The sequence below is a fragment of the Fringilla coelebs genome, assembly GCF_963513975.1.
Source record: "Fringilla coelebs genome assembly, chromosome: 8".
NCBI classification, from domain to species: Eukaryota; Metazoa; Chordata; class Aves; order Passeriformes; family Fringillidae; genus Fringilla; species Fringilla coelebs.
The window spans coordinates 2,622,974-2,643,666 of NC_140066.1; the positions used below are offsets into that span (position 1 = coordinate 2,622,974).

The 20,693-nt window shown below is 45.3% G+C and overlaps 1 protein-coding gene and 1 long non-coding RNA gene across 2 annotated transcripts in view; one reads left to right on the forward strand and one right to left on the reverse strand.

Annotated features, from left to right (window-relative positions):
• The window catches only part of COL13A1 (collagen type XIII alpha 1 chain), a gene marked incomplete at both ends in the record, with an annotated part of 54,379 nt that extends 45,917 nt beyond the window's left edge, over positions 1–8,462 (forward strand). The window contains 3 exons of the mRNA XM_084210773.1: positions 1,313–1,399; positions 5,315–5,353; positions 8,430–8,462. Coding sequence (XP_084066899.1) covers positions 1,313–1,399; positions 5,315–5,353; positions 8,430–8,462 — 159 coding nt within the window. The remainder of the gene's footprint in view (positions 1–1,312; positions 1,400–5,314; positions 5,354–8,429) is intronic.
• A 10,227-nt stretch (positions 8,463–18,689) lies between these two features.
• On the reverse strand, positions 18,690–20,188 carry LOC311156299. Its single transcript, XR_014616335.1, has 3 exons — positions 20,089–20,188; positions 19,106–19,241; positions 18,690–18,782 (listed from the first exon to the last, which is right to left on the reverse strand). It is a non-coding gene; the product is annotated as an uncharacterized lncRNA (long non-coding RNA).
• Positions 20,189–20,693: the final 505 nt, after the last annotated feature.

The window sequence follows — 20,693 nt, forward strand, 5'->3', positions numbered from 1 at the left end:
GCCTTTGTACAGGGATTTCCCCTTACTCCTTACTCTGAAGTGCCAGTTTGCCAACAGCCTCTCTTTTCCTCTGTGCTTTTTAAATCCCAGAAAAGCTCCTGCTGCTCTCTGCTTGGAGCAGGAGATCAGCATGGCTGTGCCTGGGGTTGTGGCACTAATGGCAGTGGGAGCAGGCAGCATTTTGTGAAAGCCAGCTGAAAAAGTGTGAGCCCTGAACGTGTCCTGCTGTCATTTTAATGCTGGGGGGGTTTGTGTGTGTTTGTGCATCTTCTTTGCTCCTACCAGGTCCCCCTTTGTCCCCTTTATCCCTTCCTCCTCTTCCACATTTCTTCCTGGTTCCTTCCTCCAGAGCAACCCATGCTGCATTTTTCCTGGATTATCCTCTCCATTCCAGCGCTTGGTTCTGGGTGATTTCTCCTCATTGCTTCTCCTCTCCCATCCATTTCTCTTGCCAGCTTTGGGTTTAACACTTTATTTTTTAAACAAGAAGCAGCAGCCTGTGCTGTCTGATTTTATCCCTTAATTCCTTTAACTCTCCCCACGAGGACCCTAAGCTCAGTTCCCTGTGCAGCAGCCCCTTCTCCCTGTTTGATGCTCAGCAGCTTTGAGAATTTCCTGTTACACAGAAGGATTTGGTGTGGGTGTAACTGGCAAATACCACACTATGCCCTGCCTGGTGCTGCCAGTTAAGGATCAGGGACCAGCTGCTGCCCTGTGGCTGTGCTGCCTAGGACTACTCCCTGCTCTTACAGGTTTTTTGGGAGGGCACTACTCAGAGCATCCCAAGGACAGCCAGACTGTGCAGACTCAGAGCTGAGCACTTCCTTCATTCCCTGGCTGACAGTTCCCTGAGTGAAACTTTCTGTAAGAATGGGAATTGAGAGGGATAAAAAAAGCATCCCAGTGCTATCCCAGAGCCCCAGTGCAAGAGGGACCTTCCCAGCCAGCTGGAGATGGAGATAAGGAGGCACAGTGCTGGCCAGAGGGGTGGTTTCCATCCTGTGTGCCTGGGCTCAGCCAGCTCTCCAAGGTGCCCTCTCTGATGTGTGGGAAGCCCTGAGCAGTGGTGTGAGGATCCCTTTGGTGCTGAGCCCTGTCCATGTGGGGCTGCAGCCACAGCCACAATGTTTATGCAGCTCAGCCACAGCTCAGCAGCTCCAAGCATTGATCTTCACATCTCAGAGGGAGATTGGTTTTAAAATGTGTCCTAAATGTTTATCCTTTTTTAAACTATCGCTGACATTTGTTTGAAATGGATGATCCTAAAGCTTTTGTGTATTCTTTTTTTCTTGGACTAAACTATTATTTACAGGGGGAGAGGGGCAAGAAAGGCTCTAGAGGGTCTAAAGGGGATAAGGGAGACCAAGGAGCACCTGGATTAGATGCACCCTGTCCGTTGGTATGTCCTGTTTCATCAAATGTATTGTTTTAATATGTGTTGATGGGGAAGACAGAAGGAAATCATAACAGAAATAATGGTCTTGCAAAAGTACAACATTTGGATAAGCCCAGCTGGGTTCCCACCACAGCCTGTGGGACCAACTGATCCTCTCAGAGATCAGGCAGCTGAGTGACCATGGTTATGTTCCTTCCTCTTCCAGACAAAGGTTTGGGTACATGGGGTGTGCCATGTGCTGGGAGCTCAGGGCTTTCTCCACTGTGGATAGAGCCCTGTCTCCTTTGCTGCTGGTTCCAGCTCTTCTCTGGAGATGCTCCATGGGATCAAAGCTACCTGACAGCAAAACTGCAATGCTGGTTCCTTGCCTTGGAATAACAGCCAGCTGATGTGATGGCCTGAGAGCACACAGGGCACTTGAGCTGCACTACCCAGAGGGAAAACAAGTCTCAGTTATCCTAAATGGGATGTGTTTCTGTCAAAACAGATTGGCCATAAGTCTAGACACGTGAATAAATACAGGAACATGTGTATATTTTTATCTAAATTCATATGCTGCAGCAAACACTGCCAGAAATCTGCTAGCAGTGCCACAAATTCCAGGAGTACTTGGGGATCATTCTTTTAGAAATCCAGCTGCTGGGTTTCTCAGTGAGGAATGGAAGAAATACCATTCCCATCCTCTCAGAAAAGCATCTCCCGGCTCGTGGATGACAGAAAACTGCTGCTGCTGCAGACACAGCTCACTGTGCAGCCAGGGCTCTGTGCTGGGTGTGCAGCTGAGTGCCCTGTGCCAGTCCCAGCAGGCACTCAGCCTCTCCTCCTGGGACGTGGAGCTGGCTGGCACTGACTGAAATAACGATAGTGGTTGATTTCATGAACAGGGTCTCCGAGGTTTTAAAGGCGAGAAGGGTGAGCCGGGGTTACCTGGGCTGGACGGCCTGGATGCCCCATGCCCATTGGTATGGTGTACCTTCCCTTTCCTGCATGCTCGTTTGCTTTTTGCCTCTTGGTGCTATTTTCTCATCCCACCAAACGGCTGCATGCCCTGGAAACACTGGCAGTTCCTTCCTTACCTGTCTGCAGACTCCCTCTCATTGCTGCTGTCAGAACCAGGCCCTTCCCTTCATTCTGATTCCAGCAGCTGTCAGCAGTACTTTGTGGCATGAGGAAAAATAGAGTTGGAATGTGGTTTTATTTACAACTGCTTCACTTCTTCCTTTGCCTTCCCTTTGACAATTTCCAGTAAACCAGTGCATGCAGACCCAGCTCTACAGTGGCTTGGCTTCCTCACAAGGAGCTGCAGTGCTTGTGTCCTTCATTAACTCTGTTTCTAATTGCTTGTGTGTGTTGAGTACAGCCTGACATGGTTCTGTATGACTTCAGTCACCCCATACATGAAGATGACTGAAGATAAAATTATCCCATTAGTAAGCCCATGTGAAGCATATTAATGGAGACACTTAACCTCCCTGCTGGATCATTCCTATTTATGACTCTCCCCAAAAGTCCAAATTGCACCAATGGCATCCAGAAAGCTTGAATTTAGGATTGCCTGTTTCCCGATATCCATCTTATTCAAGTGATAAAATGATTATTGCATTAGTGCCTGATCTAGCCTAACAGTTGTAGGACAAAAGTATTCAGAAACACTTAACCCCAACTGGTTTCTTAGTATCCCAATAAAGGCCACCAATTTATTCATTCTCTCTGAGTTTTCTGGAGATGCAACATTCAGGTGATGTTTTTGCTCTCTGGGAGAGTCTCAACATCTCCATAATACGAAGTAACTTCTACTCCCCTGCCCATCCAGCCCTGTTTGGCATGACAAGGTTTGCTTGAGGATGGTCTTTCCATTAAGGAAGTTTGATACCATCTACAAGAGATGGGATATTGTTAGTTCAACTAGCTGGGAAAATGCATCCCAAAGCAAAAAGCCACATTTAGTTTAAAAGATTTTCCTAGTTTCTTGAGGGGGAAAAAAAAAAAGCCATGAAATTGCCATTAAAAGCCTTTGTTATTTGAGCTTTGTGAAGAGCTGACATAATTTTTCTTCCAGTGTTCCCTCCTTTGGGTGCTGCCATTGCCTCTTTGGGACAGTGACCACTCAAAGTCTCAGTTGCTGCTCTGTAAATTCTGGGTAGTAGAAACTTGTGCCAGTCCCACAGGTGAAACCATAGCTGCCCAGAACAGTGCTCAAAGGAGGAAGACCACAGAGCCATGTGTTTTGTGTCCCAATGATCACAGCCATGGAGTAACTTCTGGCTGAGTAAGGCACTTAATTTCACAGGTGCAAGGATTCCACCAATGCCCTGGCAGGTGACATTTCTGGTTTTGTCACTGCTCCCAGTGAGGATTCACCCCACATGGCCATATTAGAACTCATACTTCTTTTCATACCTATTTTCATTAAGGGAAACTTGCCAGAAAATCTGATGAAATATGGATGCTGTTATTTTTTTATACATGGTGTTGTGGCATGCAAGCTAGCTTGGGGACGTGAATAAGCATGTTTTTTGATCCAACTAGGTTTAAAGCTTGGCATCCAGCTGACACATCCATGTGTGTAGCTTATGGAGGCTGTGAACTAACTCTTGGCACATCTGAGATATGTGGAAGGAGATCCTTGGTACTAACAAGCACGTCATGTTTCCGTTCTCGGCACATTCGCCCGCAACAAACACTTCCTTGTGACCCTGGTCTCCTTTGATCCCTGAGCTGTGACTCCCTGGCCTCCCATTCCTTCATACACCTAACTTCCCATCTCCTCCTGCCATGCACTGTACCAGCCATTCCTATCACCACCAGTGTACCAATGGGAACACCACAATTGACTCAGTAATTTTGTATTTCCACATAGTTGGGGGAAGGGGAGGAAACAGCACAAGGAGACCAAAGTCCAAAAAATGCCTTTGAAAAGCAATATTGTTATAACATCATGGTAATGTTCAGTGCATCAGCCCCCTGGAAGTGCATCTCCAGTAAATAGTTCATTTCTCAATATATTACTGTGCATTTGCTTTTCTGTTCGTATTTTTTTGGGGTTTCCTGAGGAATAGTGATAGACCATGAATCTGCCATGTGCATACAGCACAAGAATTTGACTTCTTGTGTCAGACGTGTATTTCCTTACACCTGACTTTATCTGCTGCTCCAGAGCACCTTAGCACTGGTGTCATATCTGGCCCATCAAAGAGGGCTGCACAGGGTTGAAATGATGGCAGTAATCTACAAAAGCATTTCCCAGCTATGGAGCCCAAGACATCACGGGTGCAGAAGTGCCAGGGGATTTCCACAGAAATCCCCCTGATGTTTTTGAAGCCAAAGTCCCTTTTCAGGGAGTCAGCTGAGACATCCTGAACCAGCAGAGGGGCTGCCCTTATTTCCCCAGAAGCAAGAGGGGATAACTGGGCAGTGACATGCCAAAGCATGTAAACATGACAAAGCAAACCTTTAACAGGGCAGAAAGGAAATGGAGATTTTTTTTTCTAGATCCTCCTCAGGGTCTCAGGTTAGTGCTGACTCTGGGATTGGCTTTTAAGCTCAGTGTTACAGAGGATACAGAGCAGCCACCTCTCACTTTCCTGTTTATCTGGCTGAGTTGGACCTCCTGTGTTCCTTCTCCCTTCCAGGAGGCCTGGATAGACTCCTTTCTTAGGGGAGGGTGGTTCTTGGGTACCTAAGTCCCTTGCACAGCCTGCAGGCATTTCCCCTCTTCACCCCAGCCCCTGCTTCAGGCTGCACAGGTTGTGCCAGCCAGAAGTCTGGGTCATCTGAAGGATGAGGAATATCTCTCAGACTATTCCTCCAGCCCAGGTTCAAACTGTTTGTTGCAGTAACAGTTAACCCATGCCTTCCTTTCTCCATCTCTGTGCTACTTTCTGTCCTAAACTGCTGTTTCATCCATCTCTTTCACAGGGAGAAGATGGCCTTCCAGTTCAAGGCTGCTGGAATAAGGTAATTTGGAAATGTTGCTGTACTGAGTTGGCAGTGCCACGGGTCCTGCTGATGTTTTCCATGAATCTGGCTAAGGGCAGAAGAGGTGTGGATGCATGGATGGGATTTCCAGGACTGTATCCCAGAGAAGTGGCAATTAAAACTCCTCCTTATTTAAATACCACAGTTCAGCTCTGTGGGCTACAAAGGAGAGAACTGTATGTGTGGCCTTTGTGCTGCCTGCCCCAAAGTGCTCTAGTTCTTGCACAAAGATGAGATTTCCACCTGGCTTCTCTCAGCCACCCCCTGCGCTCCCCAGGGTCTGGCCCACCTTCAGGAAAGGTGGAAAGGGTCCCTGCTGAGATCCATCAGCACTGCTTTTCCTCCTGGAGAGCCCAGAGCCAGCTTCCCTAACAGTGTCCTTCCCCCTGTGAGCTGTCACTAACATTTGTTTATGTTTTCTTTTGCAGTGATGATTCTAACCCTGGACTGACCTGTGTGTGTTACTGTACATAGAATATTTATTTTTATACTGTGTTCTTCTCTGAAATGCCAAAAGTTATGCATTTTTACAAATTATCAAAAAGTGGCATATTTTTTTGTACAGAAAATACTAGATCTCCCTTTTTTCCCATTTGTCAGTTCTCTGTATGATTCTATGTCTGCATTATGCTTGTTTTGTCATGGAGTACAGCTGTAATATTTACATGATATTTGTGCACACATGATGAATATAGGAACTTAATAAATTATTGCATTTAAAGTGCCCAAAGGAACTGCCCTGTATAGATTTAAAGGTCATTTTCATTTTTTAAGCTGGATCATTCAAGAATATTTCAAAATATTATGTATTTTTTATTAAAGTGAAATATTAACACTTCTGTTGTGATGAATTAAAGTGTTGCTGAAAAACCTCCTAGTAGTCCCTGTGCACTGGGAATGCAGAGACACCATGATTTACAATTATCCTCTCATGACCTGGAATAACCCTCATGACTAGGAGCCCTGGTTGGCAAGAAATTCTCATCCCTTTCTAAATTGTAGGATTTCAAGCAGCTTAATTAAAGCCTTATTTAAAATTAAGCATAACGCAGCATACCTTGATATCCTAACAAATGTTTGTAAAATCAATCCACGTGGCTTTTTAAAATGTTAACCAAAGGTCACATGCAAATTTGCAAGTGTGTAATTTTCATTTGCATATGCACATCTCAGTTATCCTTCCTGACATACCTTTGCTGATGTCTCAAGTCTAAACTACCCAGAGAGGAAAACACCACCAGACTAAAGTGAGCATAACACTGTGCTTTCCTTAGGATATGAGGGGACAAGTGGGAGCCTAAATCTATTCCCTAAAACACATCCACTTGCCTTGGCCCTTGACACAGGGGGCAAAGGCAGTGCAGGAGTCTCAGGGGAAGCTCCTGATCCCAAAGGAGAAGCACAAGTGGTTATTTTTTTAGTGAGACTGATCCACTCAAGTCCTGCTCTTTGCATGATGCTGCCACTCCAACAGGAATTCGGCTCCTCCTGGCTACAGCTGTGCCAGTGGAAGGGGTCACCACCACGATGCTCCCTATACTCACCTGTTCACAAACTATTATCAGGTAATTTTCCAGATGATTCCAAGCAGCCTTTTAGCACCATCATAATAAAGTGACAGACTAAGGGATGTAGTTCCCTTGCACACAGGGAAAGGCCTGCTGGGGACTGCCCAAGGATCCCAGCCCAGCCTCTGACTGCTGCAATCCATTTGTCACTCGCCCTTTCAGAAATTTATTGAATTTCTTCTGAAAACTAGGGAGTTTTCCACTGGCCTGTGTCCTTCCCCTCCCTGCCCTGCAGGCTGTTCCGACTCCAGTGCCCTCGCAGTTAGGAAACTCCTTGCAACTTTCGACCTAAACTAATTTGCGGTATTTACAACTATTTGTTCTCGTGCCAACATTGTCCTTGGGATGAAACGTTTCCATGCACGATGTTTTCATGAGATGCTTGGTGTGCTGGAGCTGAAACAGCACAGAAAGAAAATGAACCACAGAGCACTGAGGGATTCTCCCTGGTTTTCTCAGTAATAGATGTCGTTAATATAAGCCCCAGCGCCCTGTTAAAAGGCTTTGCAGCTGTGAAGCTGAGCTAATTGGAACAGCTAATGGTCCAATTGTGTTTTAATTGCACACCTGTTAAAGCAGTTACTAAACACCCAGCCAGGTGTACTCCTCGTGCTTTGGGTTTGGAAGGTTGTAGCGGCAGCAGTGAGTTCCTGCTCTGATCTTGAAGGTAGGGTGTCTGAATGCTTCAGTCCCTTCTACAAATCCTGATTATTCTTAATCCTTTAAAATACAGAGATCCTAGGAGAAGCTGCCAATGCTTCCTGTTCCCTTTGGTCTGTGTAGCGTGGTTTTGGTGTAGCTGGTTTTTGTGATTGCACTGCATGGGATTGTTGTTGGTTGTTTTTATCTGATCCAAGAGCAGAGCAAGTGCACAGCTACCACCTTGTTCTGACACAGCTCCCGAAAGGTTAAGGACTCTCCAGGTGATGCTGTACCTGTTTTATTTCTTGGGCTGTTTTTTGACTGTTCTATTTGTGAGAAAGCTCTTGCTTGAGGTGTAAGGGAGCTTGAAGTGAAATTGCCAGAACTCTTGATAGTACCTGACTTGGGTCAGCAATGACTTACCTAACACGGGGAAAACGTGGAGGCTACCCACTCATTTAAAGGTTGGAAAAATGGTGATAAATGTTCCCTGTGGCTGTGGTGGATTATAGATTATGGCCTGGGATCTTAACTGAAGTACCAGATAACCATTTTAGATTGCTGCTCCACAGCCCCAATACTCATATAATCTCATCAGCCCCTGGGGATAAACAAGAGGGCTCAAATCAGTGATGCTGCACTAACCTGCAGCTCTTCCCAAACCTAAGCTCCTTACATGTCAAAAGAAACCCAAGCAGGGGAGCTGGGTTTGTACCACCCTGAGCGTGGCAATTTGTTTCAGGCTCTGTCCCTACTAAAACCTGTAACTAGGCTGCTGTTGCTGTGGGTTCCTGTCAATTCTACCTGTCTGTTTTCACATGAAACCTTTTGTCTGCCACTTCAAGGGCCAAACTCCTTGGCTGATAGCCAGAAAGTGAGTCTGAGGGTGGAGAAGCTTGGGAAATGGCAGCAGAGGGAAAGGAGAAGGAGGACCTTCCTGAAGATTTGCTGGAGATGTTTTGCAAGTTCCCTCCCTGGAGCTTGGGAAGAGTTCCTCAGCAGTGCACCAGGAATGTGTGCCCAGATGCTGGGCCTGCAGGAGCTCGGCGTGCCAGCACTTTCTGCTTTGCTTTCTGTTTTCTCCCAGAGGGTTGAGAATGGCACCATTTATATTCTTTTTCTTTGGTCATTTTCACTTCACTCTACTATTGTGGTCAGACTCTTCAGATGAAGAATTAGGCTCGTTTTCCAGCAGCAGCTACGCAAATGAGTGCAAGACATAGACAATATTTCTGGGAGGGGATCCTTTGATCCATGAAAGAAACCCTTCTTGAAGATTTCTCTTTAGAAAAGCAGAGAAACCCCAGAACTGTGTTCAGTTCAGAGTGCTGCTCAGAGAAGATGTGATAACACTTTTTGCTACCATTTCTGGTTACCAGGTGACAGACTTCCACCTGTATCATTGGTGATTCCATCTTTAACCTTTTCATCACAAACTTTCTTCTCCCATTTAATTATAAGGAAATGACATTGGCTTGTTTGGGTTTTTTTAAACCATACTGGATTCTGAAGGCATGAAATATGTTTTCAGAAGAGAAAAATGTGGAGTGTGGAAAAAGGCTGGTTTCACTGACTAATTCCTTTGCTTCCTGTACTTGTGCTTTGGTCTCCACTGCACCCTCTGGATTTACTTTGTCTGGAGCCCTCCACAAATGTTTTCTGTTGGCCCATTAAGGCCCTTTTGTGGGTACTTCTCCACAGATGTACATCCAGATGGAAAAGAAGAATCACAAAGGTTCGATTCCACTGTTACATGTTTTAATATGTTCACTAAAGGGAAATAAAGATTTGGCAAAGTGCTGAGGGGTTCAGAGGACGTTTCCCAGCCTGAAGGACAGAATGTACAATCCTGGATACTTTCTGCCAACTGCCATGCAAACCTGGTGTCCTTTACTCAGCCCCCACTGCTGAAGGTTAGCATATGAGCTCAAGTGACTTTCCACCACGGATCTTGAAATTTATTTTAAAAAACCCCAAATTTAAAATAAGTACCTATCTTTTGAACATGACAAAACATCTCTACTTTCCTGAGTGCATTGGGAATCCCGTTTGCCCAAGAACTAAACCACGTCTTTAACTTTGAGGGAGTGATTCCCTGCTGGCCTAAATGATGCCATTTGCATATTGAAATACTTGGGTGAGCCAGGGCCATTGTTATTAGAGCTAATGAATGACATTATCTCAATCATTAGACAGATCCAAGTGCTAAGTAATTCACATTACAGCTGGGGAGAAAGTGCTGATTTCAAGCTCAAAGGGATGCCATTAACCCAGGGCAATCCCAGATTCAAACACTATCAGCACAAGTAGAATCATTCTGATCTTCTGATAAGGACACCTGTACCTGACACCCATCTCCTCTCTACAACGCACAGAAAGTCTACTGTTTAAATAAGTCCAGGTTTGTAAAGACTGGGGGAAAAGTCCTACTTTCAAGTTCAATTGAAGAATTGCAGATTTTTTTATTGAGGTTTCCAACGGAGGTGTTCAGGACATAGAGCAGTGGGGGAAGAAATTGTTTCACTTGGGAACCAGGCTGGTGGAAACATTAATTTATTTTATTTGTATTTTTTTTAATTTTTACTTTTTTGGGGTGGGCAGAGGGAGAACCTGACCAGAACTGCAGGCGGTAGGGTGTGCATTTTTCCTTCTTTTTTAATGAAAACCATTATATATATAGTTTGATAATTTTACTTTTGTTAATGATTTTTTGAGGCAATTTGTTTGCTCTATTCTGTTTTCTTGTGTTTTCTTTTAGGTATATTTTTAATGGGATTTTGGAATAAGTGCATAGAAGTTCCTCACCCAAAATGTCCTAAGGACATTCCTGTCGTGTTTTTTCTCCCTAAGTTCGGTAGTGAAGAGGTGCTTTCCATCGGCAAAGGCGTTTTTAGTGGGGATAAACATATCCCCAAAGGCCACACCTAGGGACCAGGTGCCAGTGACCTCTCCCAGACAAAACGCTCCCTCCACAATGCTTCATTTACATTTACAAAGATCCAAAGGGCTATGTTAGGGACCAGCCGCTTGGAAATGGTCTCTTCCCACCTTCGCTGGTCTGTCTGAAAGCAGTGAAGTCTGGCAAGAGTCGCTGTGTCCTCTTCAACAAAACCTTCTGCAGCCTGGAATAGCAGGCATGGCTAGAAAGAGCTGAAAAATTAAATTAGGAAGACGTTTATTTGAAGGTGACAAGTTCTTGGAGGGTACCTGCTCAAGTATTACAGTCTGTTGCTGTTGTTTTCCCTCCTCTGAATCCAGCAGCACACGCAGGCTCAAGCTTAACTTTAGGCTGTGCTTCACCCTGAGCCTATGTGCAAATGCTTTGCTGGATGAAGGTCTCTCCTGTTACACTTTGGGTTTTTTTCTTCCCTTCCCCTCTTTTTGTCCCTGTATCTTCCAGATGTCTTTGATCCAGACAAAATAACTGCTTTCTTTTCTGCGTTTTCAGAAAATCTCTGTTGGTCACGTTTGGATCATTTTCCCCTCCCTGTGATTATCTGCCCTTCCTGCTGTCCTCCCTCCCTCCTTGTAGGCCTGCTTTGGTAAACATTTTATCTGATGAGAACATCGTGACAAAACATGAATTAAGGTTGTAGATGTTTGTGATTTATTTCAGAGTTGACTGTAAAGCTTTTACTGTTTAAAAGGCAGCAAGGGCAGTGTAGTTTTGTAGCTTTCTTACAATTTTGTTTGTTCTTTTTTAAATGGAGTTAGAATATTGCAGGGTTGTTTTTTTTCAAGAAAAACGTGCTAAACTTTTGTTTTTCCTGCAAAACATGAGTTTGCTGAACTGCTGTTTCAAAGCTTAATAAGTTAGATACTAATGGCAGGTACGAGAGGACTGATTGTGGAGCTTGTGGAGCGCAACTTACGCTATTGCTTTCCATGGCTTGCTGTTTGTCAGTCTCTTGTCTCCAGTGGGGGTTTGCTGGGAGTGTGAAATTCCATTTTGTGATAATTCCATTGTTTTTTTCACAGTAATGTTTCAAAACGTTGCTTCAGTAAATCATCCCTTTTGCTCTCCTGCAAAGATTTGCTGTTACCCTGATGTTGCACCCCACCAGCAGTGCCACAGACCGAGCAGTTTCACCCTTTTTTTGAGCCTTCCAAAGGAAGAGTGTTAGCTCCATGAGTTTCACAGCCTTTTCTGGGTGATGTCAGTGAAAAGGAGAGGGAGACACTTGGCAGCAAAACTCTGCAGGCCACCATAAGCAGACTCCTTCTCCGAGCCTGGTCCTTCAGCATTCATGGATGACCTGTCCCATTCCCACTCCTTGGCTCTGCTATTCCTTGTTCTCACTCACCATTATGTTTAAAGATGGGTAAAGTGAGGCAGAGCATTCATTGTTTGGTTCTGAGGTTATCCCCGGTGCAGGGAAGGATGTCCTGATCCCACCCCCTTCTCATGGCATCAGTGATGCAGAATGAGCTCCAGAGGCTGAGCAGGGCAGCAGTGGGAGGGAGCTCCTGATTTATGAGGACAGCCTGTGCCTGTCTGGGCTCTCCACGCTTCCATCACCAGTGGCTGCAGTGAGTGGCTGTGGGGTTTCTCCCGGTGCTCTGCCGTCCCCCATCCAGGTGACTGCGCTGCTGCAGAATCCCCCCTTGGCATTCAGAGTCCTCAGGGCTCCAGGAAACACCGCCCCGATGGCCTGTCCCACACCTGGGATGCTTGTGTCATTGGCACCGCTCCCGTTTCTCATCTTTGTGGCACTTGGACACCAAATTCTTTGGTACTGGGACACTTTCTGTCCAAGATCTGCTCATCAGCCAACACCAGACAAACATGAACGACCTGCAGGAGAGCGATTTCTGAAGCAACTCTGTGTCCTTACATATCTGGTTTCCTTGTATTTTACAAGAGAGATTTTTTTTTCCCTTTTGATGGCATAGGATGTAGAATATTTATTGTAGCTGTAGCAAAGTGATGAATTGTGAGTAGACTTGACAGGGCATTGTTTCTATGTTTCTCTTACACTGATTGAGATGTTTAAATCTGAATACATTTTGTACACTTTTTTTTTCCCACACGGAGCTTTTCAGCCTGTATATTGAATATCCAATGTTATTTGGCATTGATTCATGTATGTGCTGTGTATATTTTTGTGTTACCAGTAATTTTTACTGTCATTGTGCTGTTTCTAAGACATTATTTCAACTCCTTTTGACATAGTTTAGCTATTAGGAATTTTTTGGATTTCCACAAAATTCCATGCTTAGTAATTGCTAGAATGAAGAGAACAAAGGGATGTTCTTTCCCACAAGCTTTTCAATCTCAGTAGGAGCTTCTTCAGCCAAAATGAGCATTTGACTTTTCTTTGTCACTTTTTTCTTATTAATACAATAGTGCTGATTTGTTTGGTTTTTAATCCTGGGAATTCTGAATTCCATGTTGACCATTCCTAGCAATATTTTACAAAAGCAGAGACAGCTGTGCCATAAGGAGTTCTACTGATCATAACAGAATTGAAATATTGTAATTATTTGGTGTTTATTTATAAATATTTTTCCACTATTAGGTTTTTAAGCAAATCTTTTCTCAGTGTGATATAAGATTAAAAAGACACTAAAGGACTAAGCACTCAACATGTACAAGGAAAGGGATTCAGGTAAATGATTTCCATCTGTATGAGTGAAAAATAGCTTAGGAATTTTTGTCAGAACAAAAGCTGAGTTTGTTACACATTTCCTGAGTCCATTAAATTAATCCAGTGATTTCAATGAAACCACCCCTGTCCTGGAAACTAGAGATAGACTTAAAGAACCCCCTGAATCCACTCCTCAGTAGTAAATAAAGCTGAGTTGAGTAAAAGTAAAGTGTTGCTTAAATAAAGCACCTTCAAAGCATTTCTATCTTCTTGTAAAAGATGAGAATTATCTTTAATCACCAAATGCCCATTTATCAGATAAAGAAGTCAGTGCTGATATTACCAGAGGTGCTGGTTTATATTGTGATAAAAACTGCTATGCAGAGCTGTGTATAACTGTTTTAAATACCTTACCTTAGTACAGTATTTACATTAATTATCTACATTAGGAGAACAAGTATGTGAGATTTTTAGGAGGAAGTTTGTTTGGGGAATGAGTTTTTGGATAACTAAAAATGTGCTAAAAAACCAGGCAGGAGGTTATGAAAAATATCTCTGGCAGGGGGGTGGTTGTAGTGTTAAACATGACCTGGTACTTAAAGTGTCATCCCATTGTTTTCCAAAAGGAATCTGATGAATTCCCCGTGCCTTGTGTTGAGGCTTTACTCCTTTGTGTCAATGTTTTAGTGAGGTTTCTATTTTAATTTATGAATTAAATACATACATAGATAGCTATTCCAGTACAGTCTGCATTTGTTCTCTACGATGTACATACTTTCTTCTCCTTTTATAAAAATGCCTGTTTACCTGCACATAGTTTGTGTCTTTTGTAAATGACACCACATGCAAATCATAGCCCATAAATTCACTCACAGGTGAATTCACTTCCCCTTTGGGGATAGGTTTTAGGTTCCTGGGCTGAGGCAACCACGCCATCTGCTGTTTGCCAGACAGGCCCGGGAACTGTGGAACTGGTGGGAAACGGCACTGGATTTAGGAGAGAAACCTCAAAAAGGCTGTTATCATTATAAAATTAGATGGCTGGAGAGAGGACAGAGTCCTGCCTAGTGCCTGTGTAAGGGAAAGGCAGCAACATCCACTGAGCCCTAGCACTGGACACTGCAGAATCTGCACGGGAGAAAGCCTGAAACCTCCCATGGCAAGAACAGCAGCTTGCTTTTACAGCAGGAATTCATCAACCATAAGGCACAAACCCACACTAATTGTGGAACTGAGAGAGCAAGGGCACAGAGGGGAGAGACAAACTCTCTCTAGTTATGCCCATGCTAAAATTCTTGTAATTATCAGCTTTGTGTGTTGCCTTCCTCTGAAACTGGAACAATGGGGAGGTGTCCATCCCTCTGTCCCTTCCCTCAGCTTAGGGATACAGCCTTTTCCCTCCCCTCTCCTGCATGCCTGGGTCTGTTTCTGTGTGAGCCCAACCACCAATGCAGTGGAGGTTCCTTGGAATCAAAGTGTTGGGATGAAAAACCATTAGTTCTGAGTGGCCAGACAGCAAAAGTGTGCTTCACTCCTGACCTCCTCTGGGTACACACAGTGAGCTTGGAGTGAGGCAAAATCCTCAAGAATGTGGATGTTTAACAGTGACTGATGCATAAAGTTATATAGGAAAACAAACATGTTTTGATGATCTAACTGGGAATGGAGTGTGTTTGAAACTTTGGTTTTTATCTTTCCTTAAGGCTTCAAGGTCACTCTTGTTAATAAAGTGATGGTTCCTGGATATGTATTGCTCTGCCCAGGGAGAGCAGTGAAATCTTGCACTTGCTCAATAAATAAATGTTCTGGAGGCTTGCTCTGTCCTGCCTCAGACAAACCAAAGGTTGAGACCCAAAGGCTGGCTTGGACACAGCTGGGATTTTTTTTTCCTTTAGGGCTATGCTGTTAGCAGGAAAAAATCGCTAATGAGGTAAATTGTTTTAAATCAAACTCAGGAGCAGACAAACAAGCAGGGCTGTGCTGCCCTTACCTGTGAAGCTGCTCTGAAAAGAACCTGGAGCTTAATGCTCTGAGCTTGTCTGTGTCACCAGAGGAGAAAGGAAATGTCTGTCACTGCTCCAAACGACACCAGAGGGTGTAACAGCACAGGGGCAGACATCCTTATCAGCACAGGAATCATCAATCAGATCTAAGATCCCTTTGCAACAGGTGAGAAGTGGGAAGTGCGATCTGGTCGCTGCAGATCTGGAGGGATATGGAGTTGAGTGACTCAGTGCTCAAACAGTCCAATGACACATTGCTGCATCTTTGCTCCTCTGACAAACAGAGCTCTGCAAATACCAAACCCAAATCATCACCTCAGGAGTCCCCAGACAAAGAATGTGTCACTTCTGCACCAAAAAGCTGTGCTATAGTAAATGCACATTATTGCAAGTAGTTTTCTTAAAGAAATTCACAGGGATAGAGGCTTTTCTGACTTTTAGCTTGGCAGTGCCTGGTTACCACATTGATCTGTGGCCAAAAGCTTCACTCACAAATGTATGGTTTTATCCATCCGGCTTTCCTCAAACTCAGAAACTGAAATAGGTATTTTAGTAGTTAATGTAAAAAAATGCAATCCTTGGGAGGTACTGAGCACCAAGCCAAGAGCATCAGTCCTTCCTCAAGCCACCACTCAGTTTCCTTAGCTAGAAGTCCTGACCTGTTCTAATTTCCTTGGAGAAGTCAGTCTATGCTCACGATTCCCACAATTTTCCCTATCCCTTTCTGGCTACTTTTTCTAAGTTGTGGGGAGGGATCCTACAATGTATTCCTCAGCTGAAACAATGTTATTTTCTGGGGTTTGTTACCTTATTTTTTTTTCCTCATTCTGAAAGAAATATTTGTAAATCTCCGTTAGACAAAAAAAAAAAAAAAAAAAAAAAAAAGTTGTGTTGATTGTGATTAAACATTCAATTGGAATTTTTACTTATATGGCTAAGGAATAATTAAGACATGATTTCAGCTGCATTTAAGGATAAGTAAAAAAGATTCAAACCTCCTTTTAAAGGATGAAAAGACATCTTTGATTTGATATTTTGCTAAGCTAATAAGCTACATTTAACTTTTAGAATCAGTTGGTGTTTGGGGAAGAAAGACCTTTCCCGTTGCTTACACACTATAGCTAACCTGTGACTGCAGCTAATCAGCCCACTTAAACAACGTGTCAGAATCTGACACACACACAGACTTCAAATTCTGAAATATGCAGGATGGTCTAATTTAAGAAAGTACTATTAAAAGAGTTCTCTAGAAAGTTAGGGTTTAGGTTTTCTGGCTTCTTCAGCCCATTGTACCCAATCTACTGGCATAACAAGCACATAAACAATATGAAAGGTGGAGGAAGGGTTTAAAAATGGCTAAAAAATGGGAAAAATAATTCATTACAGAAATATTGATTAGTTGCAGAACTTGGTTGTTACAGCTGTTCACTATGACCATTGTATAGACACACATCAACTTTGATTGCATTTAGTTATCCTAATGTCAGGGCAATGCTTACACTGATTTGATCAAGTTCCCTGGATTATATACACACATGAAATGGAGCTTTTGGAGCACTTGGCATTCCTGTCCTGCCAGGATGGCCCTGAACGCCTGCCAGCCCCAGAGAGAGCCAAGCCCTTTCTCTGGGTTCTGGGGCTATGAAATATTCATTGCAATGTTTGAGCTGTAACAGCTTCTGCCCCAAAATGAGAGTGCCATAAACAGGCTGTTTCCCCCATGGCTGGGGAGTCAGGCAGGCAGCAGGCTAGAAATGATCAGATAGAAGTGTTGTTTATTTTGACAAAATAACAGATTGTATTTGTGCTTGAAAGGCAACAGGCAGATGGTCTTTGCACAACCTAGAGAGGGCAGGCCCTGCTCCTGCTGAGTGGGGAAAGCTCTGCTCGACTCCAGCAGGGCACAAATGAGGGTGAGCAACAGTTCCTCCTTGAACAACTCAATAAAATGGCACAAATGAGGGTGAGCAACAGTTCCTCCTTGAACAACTCCATCTAAATGGCACAAATGAGGGTGAGCAACAGTTCTTCCTTGAACAATTCAATAAAATGGCACAAATGAGGGTTAGTAACAGTTCCTCCTTGCACAGCTCCATCTAAATGGCACAAATGAGGGTTAGTAACAGTTCCTCCTTGAACAACTCCATCTAAATGGCACAAATGAGGGTGAGCAACAGTTCTTCCTTGAACAGCTCAATAAAATGGCACAAATGAGGGTTAGTAACAGTTCCTCCTTGAACAGCTCTATCTAATGGCACAAATGAGGGTGAGCAACAGTTCCTCCTTGAACAGCTCCATCTAAATGGCACAAATTAGGGTTAGTAACAGTTCCTCCTTGAACAACTCAATGAAATGGCACAAATGAGGGTTAGTAACAGTTCCTCCTTGAACAGCTCCATCTAAACGGCTGGAACATACAGGTGCTGTGACCAGAAGTGTCTTTCCTGCTCTAAAAAGCTGTTTCCAAGGGTGCTGTTACTGCAGAACAATTCACACCCAGTAACTGATCCACTGTTGCCTTGCTCTGATCTGCTCTACTCAAAAATTCTTTATTGTGTCACCAAGTGACCCCAAATCTTCCAGAAATATTTGAAGCAACATAAAATATCCATGTAAATGCCGTTAATATTTAGGTTAAGGATAGGCTGTATCCACTGGAGAAATACAGAGTGGAATATGAGTTTATGGTGTGAGACTTAAAAATCACAACAGCACAAAAATTGTTATTAAAATTCAGACATCTATGACAGACTTAAAAAGTGTTACACTGTGAAAATTTTCAATGTCCTCTCTCACACTTCTCCAGCACTCCTGTTTCCTTCAGGAGAATGTTGTTTATAAACAGAAAAATGTTGTTATAAACAGAGGGAGTTCTCCTAATGTTGAAAGTTTGCCTCACACAAAGACTTTTTTTTTTCCTTGAAAGACCTCCCGCACGCTCATGTTCTTATCACGCAGCAACTATTTGATGTTAAACTCTAAGAAACTGGAAATGTTTTCAAAAACTTGGGATGCTTATTTTGCATCTCAAATTATTTTAAATTACAAAGCCACGTACCACATGCATGATTGTAAGGGCTTTTGGATGCAGTTATTTGTATCTGGAAATAGAAAAATGTAAATGCTTTTCTTCCTTTTCACATGGGTTTTACATTGTCATTAATTTTTATGCTTAGTGCTTGAAAATCTTCTTGAGCTTCCTTCTACCCTCCCAATATAGTTCAATACACTGACAAGCCTACAGATATCTTCTTCCTTTGATAAATTCCAACTCTCAGTGGGCAAGATCAAGGTAAGGCTTCCTCTTACATGCAAAATAAGTCAAATTCATACACGAGTTTTTTCTGCTATGGTGTCAAGGCATCTTGACCTTGTTTTCAAAAAGAAGCGAGGAAGAGAACAGATCCCAAAGAATTAATCCACACCAATGCATTGAGGCTGTTACTCAATGCTTGAAAAGAGAAAAGGTATCTTTATTTCCATTTTACCAACAGTCAAAATACAGCTGTGTAAAGGGAACTGCTTTACTCAAGGTCACAGGAAAACGCAGGTCCTGAACTCAGGCCCTCTTTCTTCATGAGATGGTGCAATCCAAAATTAACATAACCTGGGGAAATATTCCATTGCTTTTTTACCCACCAAATCCAATCCTGTGCAGACATAAAATTGCTTACTTTGGCAGAGCCAAAAACCAAGCTCAAGTGAATCTTTTATGATTTTTTTTTACAGTGGCAAAGAGAATGCTGAATGCATGAATGGTTCTTTCCCTCTGTTGTTCCCAGACACCCTCCTAAAGTAACACTGCAAGCAAGCAGGAGTGGCCTGTGTTAATAATGTATCTCCTAGTGCATTACAGTAGCACCCAAACGTCTTTATAGCAAAATCAGTGCAACAAAGTGTTTGTGTAGGAACGATGATATAAACCTATACCTGAGAGGAGTTAAAGAGGTGTAGCCCTGCACTCTCCTGTTTGCACCAGCCTCTGCTCACGGATTTGGCGCTGCCAAGACTCAAAGCACAATCGCTTATTGCGTCTCTTGGAGCTCGAGCTCTTCAATCCGTGCGACTGCAGGGAAGGAAAGAAAAACCCTCAGCTCCCATTCAGAAGGGAACTTTGCAGCCCTCACGGACGAGTTGGAAAGCCTGAGAGCGCCCAGAACGCTCCAAGGCAAGACAACACAAAGAGCCGCCGGCACTCTTTGTTAGGGCCGTTCCAAGCCGACTTGGGGATGCCGCAATATTTGGGTTAGAGGCACCATAGCGAGGCGCACAGGCCACCCTGCCAAAGGGACAGAGGGATGGGTGGCTCTCTCTAACAAAAACCAGGCGCTCCTTGGGCTTTAACCCAATCTGGGATTGCCTTGAAACCTCTCCATCTCCGAACTCCTCCACCCTGGCAAAGGATGGGAAGGCTTTCTGCCTTTATGCTCCCGGCTACCACAAGCCCACTGGGACTGGGGTCAGGGGGGCCCTTTCTCTGCTGGGCGGGGAGGGGGCTCCTGCCCCCACTGCAGCCCTGGGGCCCGGACGAGGAGGGCGGCAGCCAGGAGAGGGGGGTTGTAGCGGGCCCGGGCTGCAGTGACTCCTCCTAGAGGCGGTATGTGCGGAGCGGGAGGAAACCCCTGCCGCCCCCCTCACCAGCAGCCGCCATCGCCATTGAAACATACAATACGGGGAGAGCGGCTGAGGCGGAGCGAGGGCGGGGGGAGCCGAAAAGGGAAAGGGGGAGGAAAGGGGAGGGGGGGCAAGGAGAGGAGGAAAAGAGGGGGAGGAAAAAGAGGAAGGGAAGACAAGAAGGAGGAGGCGGCGGCGGCGGGCGCCGGCAGGTGAGGGGAGCGGCGGCGCGGGGGTTCCGGGGGCCGCGGTGAGGCCCTGCTCCTCTCCTTCCCTCTCTCCTCGGCCGCACGACCCACCTCCTCCTCCTCCTCCTCCTCCTCTTCGCGGCGCCGCTGCCGTTCTCCGGGAGGGCCCGGCCATGGCCGAGGCCGTGAGGGGGGCGGGTGAGGGGCGGCCATAAAGGGTGGGGGGGCGCGAGGCTGTAACGGCGGCGCGCGCGGGGCCGACCCCGGCCAAGCTGTGTATGGGGGGGGGGAGGGGGCGGTTCTTCCTCGCTCGCTGCCTCCGCTCGGCCCCCGCAGCGCTTCCCGTTCCGGGGCCGTGCGGCCGCCGCCACAGCCGCCCCTCGGCGGGCAGCGGGCGAAGCCCCCGCGGCGGCGGCGCTGGCTGAGGGCGGTGTGAGGGGGGGGCGTGAGGGGGGAGCGTTTGCGCGGGAAAGCCGGCGGCCACACCCCCACACACACGCACACTCCACTGCGCCTCGGGACGCCTGCGCGGCCCGGCTGCTGCCCCCGCCCCTCTCCTGTCGATCAAGAGGCTCGCAGCCAATCACCGCGCGCTCTACCCAGCCCGGGCTGCCGCAGCGGCCAATCAGCGGGGGGAGTGGGCGGGGCGGCGGTGTCCAGGCAACAGTGAGGCGTGCGCGGGGCGGGGCGGCGGCGCGGGCCGGGCGGGCCCTGAG